Raw genomic sequence first — 13,154 nt, forward strand, 5'->3', positions numbered from 1 at the left:
TTTTACAAGATCTCAAATGTTTATTTCCATCACTCTTGGTTCACAAGTGCCAAATATGAGATGATCTGTCATTTTATATAGGTTTTGGAAAGGAAATACAATATGTATGCACAAAGCATATCCAGAAAGTAAGTTTTGAATGCCTGCTAAAAATATTAACTCGCTCACCAACCATGTCCTTGTCATACATATCCAATGCTTTCAAATTCAGTGTCTGAAATGTCCTTGTCATTTGTTACCAGTAGGTTCTGATCTGTGTACTGTCTGCAGCAGGCCACTGCTTTCTTCCAGAAGTAGGTTGTTCTTGCACTGTTTAGCTCTCTCCTGATGATGTAAGGAAGATCCATTGACATCTGTGATGTGGTTTGTTGAAGAACGCAAGTTCCAGTAAGTGGTTTGTTGTTGAGACACCACTGCACATCCTGTGATATTATTTTAGGAGCGATATGTACCTGCACAGGAAGCTACCGATGGAGAATATTATACCAAGCATTCAAACTTTAACGACAATCCTGATGGCGTTGGGCTGCTTGTCTTACACACTTTCATGTCATTTTCATACTTTAAGTTAATTTCTCTCTCTACTGCTGGCTTTGACATCCTGCCAGTGCCTCCATCAAGCATGGTCTTCTTTTTGCTCTTTGTATTCTGGACTTTGATTCCAGACACACAGACCATCCATCTAAATTCATGCCTGCCATTGATTTTATTTTCTGGGATACTGATGTGTGCAAGATGTTTTTCACGTTCTTGCAGTCATCTCAACTTTGTGGCCTTCGGTCTCGTGAAAATCATAATCTTCTTAGCCATACAATATTTTTACTTTTTACCTGGTTATTAATTCCATCTGATTGTATAATTCCTCACGAGATCTCAGTCGTATCCTACGTGATCATCAACCTGTCTGTAATTTTTTTTTTTTTTTTTTTTTTTAAATACTCTGCCTTCTCTTTATGCTAGCTGGCAGACTTTTCCCCATGTCGTCATAGTTAAAGTCTCCAAAGCATATAATCCTGGTTTAACACTGGTGCTGTAGTGTCTAAGCTTTGCTCCTATATGCAGCGTCTTCTTACTAAGGACGGTTTTTATCAGCTTTAAAGCCCGCTCTAATATGCGGATCCTGACATTGGTACCTTCTGGTTTATGTCCATATTTCACCCAGGTACTTGAACTGTAGTTACTTATCATTCATTGTGGTCCACCGCTGATGTTCGTCTTCTCAAAGGAGGCCTGCATTCCTACTCTTTCAGTCATTTGATCTGGTTGAGTACCGAATTGATGTGTCAATGTGACCTAAATAGAGAAAGGTCGTTAAGAGGTGAAACATTTGCAAACTTAAACTTACTCTGGATATGCCATGTGTATATTAGATTCTCTCTTATTATCCTGTCCCCTCATTCGAATGTGTGATATTTTCTATTGTGAATAGTTCACAGCTTTTTGGGCTGCATAGAGATCACTGAATGAAATGGATGAATGTCTTGTGAAATGAGGCATGTTATAATGTGTGTCTAGGAGAACAGAATTGTAATTTATTGTAAGAAGATAGTCTCTTCTCATTTGTCAAACAAGGTTGTAGCAAGTGTACCAATCCCTATACTCTTCTTCCCTTTTCTGTCTGTCTGATGTCTGACCAGATGTTATGTATAGAGCAAAACTATCGCATGAGCAGATTGTTTTCTGTACAGTGAATGGATCTTGGATGGCAACATGAGCTTCTGCTTTAGCAGAGTCACTAGCTAATAATATTATTACATGTACTCACTTGTGTCATGCAGCAAGATGTTGGAAATACTTTCATTAATTTTCCAAACATTTCTGACAAAGACTAATGCATTTATTTATCGCTCTTCTTAATTCCCTTGAAGAAACTGAATTTATTTCCTCAAAAAATCACCGGGATTTAAATTCTTGTACTACAGTATGAACTTACAGGGATTTATCTTAAGTAACTTCATGGCTATTTTCACAGATCTGTACAAAGTTCCTAGTTGGTGAGAAAAGTGCCGAAAGGATTTTCTTTGGGGATTTTGTAGATGATGCTCCAGTATCCACGAGAACCTCTTCTATGAAAACTCTGTGTCTTTGCTTGTTATCTCAGACTCTCTCAATTTCTCAAATTTTGTTAACTAATTTTTGTAGTATGACTTGGAGCTTGATCATCAGGGAATTTTTCTTGAAGCAATGTCCTGACAACACGATCCAGTTCTGGATTTTCTTTGGGGATTTTGTAGGTGATGCTCCAGTGTCCACGAGAACCTCTTCTATGAAAACTCTGTGTCTTTGCTTGTTATCTCAGACTCTCTCAATTTCTCAAATTTTGTTAACTAATTTTTGTAGTATGACTTGGAGCTTGATTATCAGGGAATTTTTCTTGAAACAATGTCCTGACAACACGATCCAGTTCTGTATGCAAGTACGAATTGTATATAGACACTTGTGGTCTGTTATTAGCTGACACTACTGTACACAGTTCCCATGTAGCTTGTTGGCTGTTGCACCTGGACTCGACTCACCGTGTGCATATTCTGCTCATGTGATAGCATTTTATAACGTCATAAGAGGTTGTTGGTTCAATCCTAAGTCAAGCTCTATACTCAACATCTGTGTGAAGGTTACACTACTCACACAGTGGATCTTATAGCTTAAGAACATGAAGTTAATGCTGTGAAAATGCAATGCACTAAGAACTTGCTTTAATGAACTTCTGCTTGCATTGGTGGGAAAGTTGAAGACAGCAGTGTATGGAGCTGTGTACATGTATATTCTCACAAGGGATTATGTTGGACACTGATTTTCTCAAGTTTTCAGGGTCACAAAATTCAATACCTATTTGGAAATACTCTTGAGTGGGCTTTAATTTACTATATTTTAGCATTCAGTTTTCAAATCCCCAGTTATAAGCCATCATAAGCTCACATAGAATGATGTTGAAGGCACTGGCTCTGTAATATAAGCACACAAGTGAGAGATTCTCTGTCATCTTTAAAAATGTAATTTTTAAATTATTTTTTTCTCTCTACTGTTGTTTGTAACTGTGTTGTTTTCGTTTTTCATATGTATTTTTCTGCCTTACTGTATGGCTCCAAAGCAGCATGATCATTAAATGCACACGGCAGAGTTGTGAATGCTGCTGTGGTCTGCGGATGTTGCTCAAACCAACTTGCGAGGAGAGACAGCTCCACTGGTATGTAATAGAGGTCAAAGATGCCCAACAGCAATGTGCTGGCAAATAGCTGTAACCGCCCAGTGTGTGATACTCAGGAGTGGCCACACTGTGGGCACGTATACAAGCAGGGAAAAAAGAAAGAAGCACTTTCTATGAGTAGCTTGTACGAGAGACAGTCTTGAAATGTAAAGAACGGAACAAAAAAAAAAAAAAAGGAATGCTTGATTGCGCTCAAACTTGAGCATCTTCCTTTATGTAGTCAGTGCCTTGGCCATTTGTGAAAGCTGGTGTATAACCAGTGTTTGAAAATTGAAACCTTAAAATCCCCAAAAAATAAAAGCCCATTCCAGAGAATTTCCAAGTAGGTATGATTTTTTACCCATGAAACCTTGCAAACCTCAACAAAACCAGTGTTGACTTTCAAAAACACAGCTCTTCTTCCTAACAGCATTTCATACTATTCTCTCTCTCTCTTTTCCTGTGCTTTGCCTAAGAAGACAGGATTTATTTAAAAGTGTTACATCAGTGTTTCTTGTTCCTGATAAATAAAGTTAGCAATTGTTTTTTACTGATTGTTACAATTTTCATTGTGTTCCATATTGACAGTTGTCAGTTACACTGTCTGATGAAAAGTATCTGCACTGCACACCTACCTCACACTGAAGACAGAATTTACTGCTGAAATACTCCTTATGGTTGACTCTGCTGGGCACAATGTTTACATGGGAATGGCATTCCATTCTTCTCGAAGAGCTGCAGCTGAAAACGTGTTGATGTTGGATGGTGGGGTCGGGAATGAAGATGCCGTTCAACTCCTCCCATTAGGTTTATGTTGGGACTCTGGGTGGGCCAGGCCGGTTGTAGAATATTATCATCCTTGAACCGTTGGCTTACATAGCCCGCGTTATCATGTCGGTATAAACAGTGGTAGGCAGTACGAAAGCATTGATGTCCTGCATTTACATTGCCATGCAGTGTTACAACAACCCCACATCATAGTGCCACTAAACACTCGGGTAGTGTGTGTTCCATACCCATGTCCTCCCATTAGATTGCCACAATTTATAACATGATTCATTGCCCGAAGTTACCATTTCTTCCCTGTCCATTGTCCTGTAGTGTCGCTCCTTACACCATGCCAGGTAACGCTCTTTATTGAGAGGGGAAGTGTTTGGTTTATGGGTAGCTGCTCGATCCTGTTCTTTTTAATTTGTGATGTACAACCATGGACTGCTTGTACTTTGCGTGGCACTTTGAAATTCTATGGTGATTCTTTCTACAGACAACCGACTGGGTGTCAGTATACTGTATGCGGCTCACCACTGTGGTTGTACATTGATGTTTCCACTCTACAATTACATCACAGTTACACTGACAGTTGATTTGGGTACGTTCGTAAGGTTAAAATTGTCCCTTACAAATGTCTTGCTTAGGTGGCAGCCAAGGTTTTCCCTGTGTTGAAAGACATACACATCTTGCTGTTCTGCTGTCGTAATGAGCAATACAAACCTCCCCGCCTCCTTTTATACTTGTACGATGTGTCATTTGTTGCTGAGCACTATACTGGTGTGTCCAGATACTTTTGAGCAAATAGTGTATTTTGTTTTACTAGTGACGAGTTACAATTGGTCACTACGTGTTTCAGCTTGTTTCAAGCCATCATCAGCTGACAAATAATTAATGGTAAGGAATAATCATTCTCTTATAAAGTAAAAATGGCATACATTAAGGAACAGACACTGAAACATTACACCCTTTGTGATGATCCTTAAAAATGTCTCCTGAAAAATATTAAAACCATTGCACATTGAAATATCGGACCCTTTTTAAGAATTCTAAAAAAAAATGAAAAAAAATGTCCTTAACTCTTTCTGGCGTAGCAAGTATGGTGGCGTGACACTCTGGACGCGAGTAGCGGGTGGTTCACCGAGCCTGCTGTACGGGATACCTGTTTCGCTCCGCTCTCCAGTCTGCAGTCGGCTCATGACGTGAGGAGAGGGCAGGCAGAGTTTAAAACTATTTTATTTCATTTGTGATGCATATTCAGTGAAATGCTCGACTATATTTTTAGCGCTTTTCGTTCTCCTCGCACAGAAGAGTTCTTATACTCGTGTTTAAAAACAGCTGAAAGAAACTTAACATGCTAGCATTGTCCACTAAACTTTTCAGTCCGGAATTAGCTGCGTCGAACTTATGTTACTTCGGATTCAGGTTCTACTTTTTTCAATTTGGTTTCCTGCTCGGTCGTTTAGGCGCCTGATCTTCATCCTTTCACTATCTTCATCTTCAGTCGAATCATCGAAGTAGGCTGACCTTTTAGACGACGAAGCAGTAACTGGAGAAGTAAACGTGCCTGAAGTAGGTGTGATTGAAGTCGTTCCATCACCAGAACCAGATGATAAATCACTATCATAGTCATTTTCTTCAAAGTCGCTACCCAGTATGAAGGCAAGAGCTTCCTCTGCAGCATATCTTTTCCTCCATCATCAGGCCTTTTACAGTTTCAAAGTGATTGAAAGCTAAGTCAAGAAGCACAGGGGAGCAACTAGGTACGAAGTGAGTACCATACCGGACACATTGCTTTCGTCCTCGAACTGGTTACTTCTGTCATCTGGTGATCATAGCCGTAACTGTAGACTCCCAAGACAGCCACGAGAGACTTCCAAGGTGAAATTTCCGCAGCAGTCTATGGTAGTGAAACGGAAAACAGCCGAAAGACACCCGACTACTGCAGCAGTCGACTAACTACGAGACACTGCTACAGCAGTCCACCAAGTGCGCGGCATAGCTCCCTCCCGAATGCTACAGCAGTCAACTGGAGTGAAAGGGTTAGAAAAAGAATGTCCTGTTTGAAAACACTTTGCTTTGTTGAATGTGAAGAGCATGTTAATTTTTAAAGAAGCCTTAGCTTGATTAAATCCTTCAAATAAAACTGAAAATTTCAAAGTTGAGATTGTAAGAAATGTAGTTATTATAACTATGATGTGTTCAACATGTTATTGACTTGTTGATGTGGATGATAGACGTTCGTGGAAAAAGAACTGGGTGCTTTCCTGTCTTCTGATGTTCTGTCAGTATGGCACAAATTATTCAAACGGATGAACTTGAAAGCAGATGAACATTCAGAAGTTGGCCCCGCTGAATTAAGAGTCCCCCATAGCTTGTGAATGTGTGACAGTTTACGTTTGATGGCTTGAAACAAGCTGAAACACGTACTGATCAATTGTAACTTGTCACGAGTAAAATAAGTATTTATGATGTTGACCTTAAATAACAGTTTTTTGTAATTGTTCATTACTACACAGGACAAACTGCTACAGAAAATTTCACTTGAAGCTATTTTAAATAGTTCTCCAAAGTTGATTGCAAATGAGACATCTTGCAAATTATCCATGTCGTTATGAACTGAACTGAATCTCTGTACTATGGTGGACATAGTTCTAGTTATCTGTCACAGGCAGTAGATTGATTGGATGAAGGGAACTTTTGATAATTCTAAATTTTGTAAAGAAGTTTCAGAGAGACTTGAGTTGCTGCACTTTTAGGGTTTGTTGTAGAACATAATTTGTGTTGATACTGAACTTAATAATAGTACTGTACTAACCATCGTTCATGAGTTACTGCTATTTCTATGTCAGTGATACTTTCCTTGGACTCGGCAGTTAAAATCTTAAGTTCCTTAACTTCTCCGTTATACACTGTAACCACATGTAGGGTAACTACCTCTGTCAGCAGAAGTTAGTCGTACTGTATACTTGGTGCAGTGGATAGAGTTTTGGGTTAGCATGCAGGAGGTCGAGTGGTCGATCCTGGGTTGAGGCGTATGTTTTTTTATTTCGTAAATGTAGTTCAGGTGGTATGGTATCTGGCATCTTAATCGTCAACAGTGATTGCAGTCGGTCCTCTAGAAACCATTTGCACTTACATACTACGATCCTAGAAATGGACGAACAATCATTTTCATTGGTCAGCTTTGAAAGGCGCCCTTTCCACGTCGTGGATGTGAATTTATTCGCACCACTTCATCTACTAGATGTGTAACCTGTTTGTTTCAGCTGTCTATTTCTTATTTGTCTAACCAGGTATTTCTTGTTTCAGCGTTACAAAATGTTGTAAATGTAGGATACATGTGACCTCAGAAACGGTGTCTTACTGTATTACAGTAGGTAATGTCAGATGGAAATTAGCAAATAAAAAATGCTCCTCAACCCAGGATCGAACCATCGACCTCCTGCATGCCAACCAAAAACTCTACCCACTGCACCAACTGTATGGCACGACGAGAACGTGCTGACAGCGGTAGTTACCCTACATATGGTTACAGTGTTGCCAGATTGCTACTCTTCAACGTCTGTTTTCTACCGGATATACTCGCAAGACGAAATTTTGTAAGAGACATTTTTTTTATTGCTGGCATGTGAGGAGTCGTGCTGCGACGCCCGAGTGCGCGAATTATGCTTCACCCTGTATATGCAGTGAAAATGTATGAGACCTTGCATTTTCTACAATTTTTATTATGTAAAGTATGTTAGGTGCATCGTGGAAAAACGACATCGTGCTAATAGGTTGAAGGTATTGGGGAGATTGATTGAGATCAACCTCAATGTTAGAGGTTGCCTCAAGATGTTCTCTGGCTGTGATTTTACGGCATTGAGCAAGAGGATGAAGAGATGTTGGGAGGGGAAGAAGACCAACACATCACCTAAGCTGGTTCAGTCGAGCTGCTAAGTACGGCATAATGATGTAAAAAAATTAAGTATGTTAAGAGATAATTGTGTGTGGTTAATATTTCTCGTACAGTAAAAATGCACGAAACATAAAGTATCAGAAGTTATAGTTTGCACAAGATTTATTTTGTTCGGTTTTGTGTTACAGCCAGTGTTGACACAGAAATTTGGACACTTACCTTAATATTGCTACACGACCATAGTGTACGAGTTCTTAAATGCCAAGTTCTGAGAAATTCAGATAAAAATGGAGTACGAGACTAAAATTTGAAATGTACAGACTATAGATTATATCTGCACACACAGGATTTGCTTATAGTATTTCTGCATATTGTTCATACCAAAAGTTATTTTACATAATCCAATTTTTATGTAATTAATGATAAGAGGATATTGTACTGGTCTGTAATACACTGATGAGCAATTCAATTGAAGATAGCTGTGGTTACCATGGTACAGAAGAGTGCAGGATGGACAAGACCAGATTTTTTGTGCTAAATATATGGGTAGTGGGCTTTCCATGGGCTGCCGTATCCAGTGCACCACGAGTACCACCATCGCCAGGGTCAGGTGCCGTGGAGTACAGTGTGTTGTTGACTGGGGTCATGTTGCTACAATGCTGGATAGCAGTGGAGTGCGAGCAGCCATCCCATCCAGGTCCATCTCCCCACAGTGAGGTAGAGAAGCCGAAGCCACTGTCCCGCTTGGGTACCACTGCTCACTGCGTGAGCACCGCCACTGGAAGCTTAGAGAAATGTCGCCTTGACAAACGAGTCGCTGTACCAGTTTGTTACACGCCGACGGTAGGGTACCACTACGTCACCAAGCACTTGAAGCAACAAATTCTCTTGTCAGCAGGTACATTGCATCGTGTGGGGTCTGTTCATGTGGGATGAAATGGAACCCCTGGTATATCTGACAACGTCCCTTACGAACAATATGGGAACCATCCAGTCGCTTTCGAATTGTGGTTGATTTGTTTGAGGAACACGAGGATGCTTGCCTCGTCACTAAGGGATGTGTGCACCATTGACCCTGTTCCAAACAATCTCTGTGCATTACGGAAGGCTGTAACTTCCCACACTCCTGGAGTCCCTGTCATATCGCATCAGGGTGAAAGGGGACCAGGTATCTGTAATTCAATTGCTCATCAGTGTATGTCTGTTCATTGGCTTCCCACTTGCTACAACCTTGTATCAGGATATTCTGTTGTGTTTGCCATTACAAATTGGCTTTTGATTTACTCAACTTTATCTTTTTCAGTCGGCCTATAGCTCATGTTCGGAAGACTCTGATGTAAGCATATAAGACGTATTCTAGAACATTGCCTGTTGAATGTGTGTTGTCTCGCCGCATGCTCCTCCTTAAACCAGTTATTGCCCTGTATTTTGTCTGTGTTCTTTTTGGGTGCATGCTTTGTTGTCAGTGTTCTCGAAAGGTGCTACTCATAGTCAATCATGTCTGACTCACTGAGGAAGGCAACAGCGAACTACCTCCCTCGTCATCTTGCCCAGTATGTCACAGTCTGAGGATACGACCATCCTTTAGCCGGGCTGATACGTACCGGACATGTGCCAACCTCGGGTCTGCCTCTTACACAGAAGCCCTTGTTTCAATTCTCAGTTTGTCCAAGGACCAAATGAGAAAGTGTCTGATATGAGGGGCAGTGTTTCTTGTCATAAAACGTGGAGTATGTCATCATGCAGGCCATCTATGTGCGCCTCAGGGTTTGGTTAATAGTGCTGTATTAGTATTATCAATGACACATGGCACAGAATACAGAGTTGTACACTATCTTACGTGGTGCCATCTAGGCAGCCTGCCTACCATTTTCAACATTCCATTTGTGATGCTACATAACAGTGGAAGCGGAATTCTACTGGACGCTTCCTGAGGAGCGTGCCACCAGAGATTTTTAAAAATGCCAGCATTCTTTATTGCCTTTCAAAAACTAGCACCCACTGTGAGTCGTGGATTGACCGCACCCGCGTGCTGTAGATAATGGGAGAATGCGTGAGTAATTTTAGCGATATGTATTTTAATCAGATCAAAAATTAGATGGATGGCTTTTCCGGCGTTTGCTCTATCAACCAGCGTTTCGTCTTAGGTCCGACACTAGACTCTTCAGAGTGGGATGTGTCAGACCCCACCCACTGACGCCGGGGTGTATGCAGGTGAACTTATCAGAAGCTTATTTATTGAAGCACAGTCTGATAACTGCATACGGGAGATAAAACTCCACAATGGAATCAATGCCCGCCCAGCAATTCCAAATGGAAATTCCAAGTTCCCATAGAGGGAATTAGATTCTTTTCCACCAATAGAGCATATCAAAAATCAGATCAAAAATTAGATGGATGGCTTTTCCGGCGTTTGCTCTATCAACCAGCGTTTCGTCTTAGGTCCGACACTAGACTCTTCAGAGTGGGATGTGTCAGACCCCACCCACTGACGCCGGGGTGTATGCAGGTGAACTTATCAGAAGCTTATTTATTGAAGCACAGTCTGATAACTGCATACGGGAGATAAAACTCCACAATGGAATCAATGCCCGCCCAGCAATTCCAAATGGAAATTCCAAGTTCCCATAGAGGGAATTAGATTCTTTTCCACCAATAGAGCATATCAAAAATCAGATCAAAAATTAGTATTTTAATTTTAACATATTTCTATTTCACGTCTAACTCATTCTCTGTGTGTGTATGTATGAAGTGCATGTCCTTATTTCCTGTCCTTGTACCTTTTTCCATTTGCTTGTTGTTGCATCAGTAATACAATGTGAGCACACACTTATTTTGCACCCCATGTTTAACTGCATCTTGAGATTTGTTTTGTATTGTTCATTGTGTGGTTTTCACCAGTGTCTGATGTGTGCGACATACAGGTACAGTGTAGCCTGCATAATCCTGGGGGATTTTCTTCTTCCCAGCCTTTTCCTAATCATTTGGGGTTGACATTAAGTGTGAATTAAGCCCACTTTTATGTCAGGATGTCCTTCCTGATGATGAGAGATATATTCACTATTGTGTGTTTCTGTGGTGGTTGGTAGTCTGGTTATTTATTTAGAATGTGATGGAATTCACAGAATACACACATGAAGAAACATACTGCTTCCCAAGTATATGAAATGTTCAGATATCGAGGTAGCCAGGAGTGTCAGATTTAAAAACTCACCTGTGCTCTTCTTTACTTGTTTTTATCTCCTGGGGGAGTACAACTGTTTCCTGACTTAATCATTTATTTTATGCACAATAACTGAAAAGGGAGGATCCATGCACTGTACATATTATACATGTACTCCTCCCCAAGTAGATCTTCTGACAATTCTCATACTGGTTCAATCATTGGACAAAAAAAAAAAAAAAAAGAAAGAAAGAAAGAGCCAGTCTGCAACTTCCCCTCCATCATGGTGGACCACAGCCTGCACTATATATTGACATGGAATCCTGACACCACTCAATTACACTGAGAGTTTCGTAGCCATCAAAGTCATTTGGAACCCTTGAAGATGCCCAACGCAGTCTCGGTGAAACGTTGGGACTGCTCCTAGACCACAGCATACTAGCTCAGAAAATACAGACATTGTTGCTAACACAGTTTGTCTCCTTTTCATTTTTATTAAGAAGGAATCTAATGGTGTAGAAGTTCTTCACTATATTAGGTACTTTGTTCCTGTTAGGAAGATGAACGCTAGAGAATCTGGAAGAATTGAAACCAACACTGAGAATACTTCACGAAACACTCCACAATGAAAATGCATTGTTCTAAAGTAAAGCAACACTATACTTAAAACATTCATACAAAAAATATACTACCAAAATAAACCTATTAACACCAGGTGATTGCCCAAGTCAATAAGATAACTTCATTTATCACTCTCACATCACTGTAACATGTGGCGAGGTCTATATTGCTAGAGTTGCCAAGATTTTAAGAGGCAGTGTAGAACATTTTTGATACTTCTGTCACCCCAACCCTTCTTCATAGCATTGATTTTGACTGGAAAATTCCCTGTTCAGTACTTCAAAAACAGCAGATTACAAATAGACAAGGTTCTGTGAGCAATAGAAAACTTTTCTGTTGGCTATTTAGGAATTGTGTCCTTTTGGTACGAGCCAAGAATGTTCCCATTTCTCTGAATACATTCTCTCTGTTTTATGAGGGGGAGAATTACTTGTTTTCATTGCTCTAAGTGGGAACAAAATATTTTGGGAAACTCACTTTTAATGACCAGAGAAATAATTTTCATATTTACAATAAAAGACAGAATTAAAAATCAAAATAGTTTGGAGAATAGCACTCAGCCAAATTTAAGCATTGCATAATTTTTATTTAAACACTTTCGTCTTCGTGTCTGAAGTCTGGCTCCAGAGCTCCATAGCTAAATGGTCACAGGGGTCCTGGGTTCAATTTCCATCAGGGTTCGGAATTTTAACCATTATTGGTTCATTCCACTGGTGAGGGGGCTGGGTGTATATGTTGTCATCATCATCATTTCATCCTCCTCACAACGCGCAGGTCTCTATGGGCATTAGATCAAAAGACCTGCATCTGGCGAGCCGAACATGTCCGGCACCAAAAACCATACGCCAATTCATTTTCATTTCCATGTCTGAAACACTGCAGTCAACAATCAGGATCGGCAAAGACACAAGAGATACACCATTGTTACAGTAGGCCTACAGGAATTCAAAATTATTCTCATTTTGTGTGTTTTTAAAAATTGTGACACATCTCAGTAGTTGGTCGTATTTTGTCTGCAAGAAAATGAGAATCAATCTCATCAAGTATGTGAAGAATAAAGGATATATATTGTAACACATGCTGAATAAAGTGGTACTTTATCATTTCTTTTTTCATCTTTGCAGTGCTGTTTCTCTATGAGACACAATATTCTTACAATTTAAATGAATGAAATAAGAAAAGAAAATGAAGAAGTGGCTGAATATTACTGGTCCCTAAATACAGAGTTTTTAACGTCCTGTGTGGGGTCAGTACGGGACAAGGGTTACTGGTTTACTGTATAATACGGGACAACAGGCAATCCTAACAACTTGAAAATAAAGACTCTGTATTGTCACATAAATTTAGATTTTTTTGTAAAGTTACAAAGAGCATGTTCTAAACTGTACTTAAGAAACTGTGAAAGAAGAATTAGCTGAGAAATAATTTAGAAGAATATAAATAGTCTTGGAACAAATGAGAGAATTCAGTTTTCTCTGTTTGAAACCCAACCAGTAACGTTAGTTCTGTATACG

General features: G+C 39.9%; 1 protein-coding gene across 8 annotated transcripts in view; it reads left to right on the forward strand.

Moving 5' to 3' along the window:
- Mical (Molecule interacting with CasL) overlaps window positions 1-13,154 on the forward strand; it is a 688,331-nt gene that overhangs the window by 601,038 nt on the left and 74,139 nt on the right. For 7 of the 8 annotated variants that reach the window (XM_067156726.2, XM_067156729.2, XM_067156730.2 and 4 more), the window contains one exon: window positions 9,160-9,192. The exons of the other annotated variant lie outside the window; for it this stretch is intronic. In XM_067156726.2, coding sequence (XP_067012827.2) covers window positions 9,160-9,192 — 33 coding nt within the window. The remainder of the gene's footprint in view (window positions 1-9,159; window positions 9,193-13,154) is intronic. 8 annotated transcript variants of the gene reach the window in all.

This window comes from Anabrus simplex, chromosome 12, assembly GCF_040414725.1.
Source record: "Anabrus simplex isolate iqAnaSimp1 chromosome 12, ASM4041472v1, whole genome shotgun sequence".
Classification (NCBI taxonomy): domain Eukaryota; kingdom Metazoa; phylum Arthropoda; class Insecta; order Orthoptera; family Tettigoniidae; genus Anabrus; species Anabrus simplex.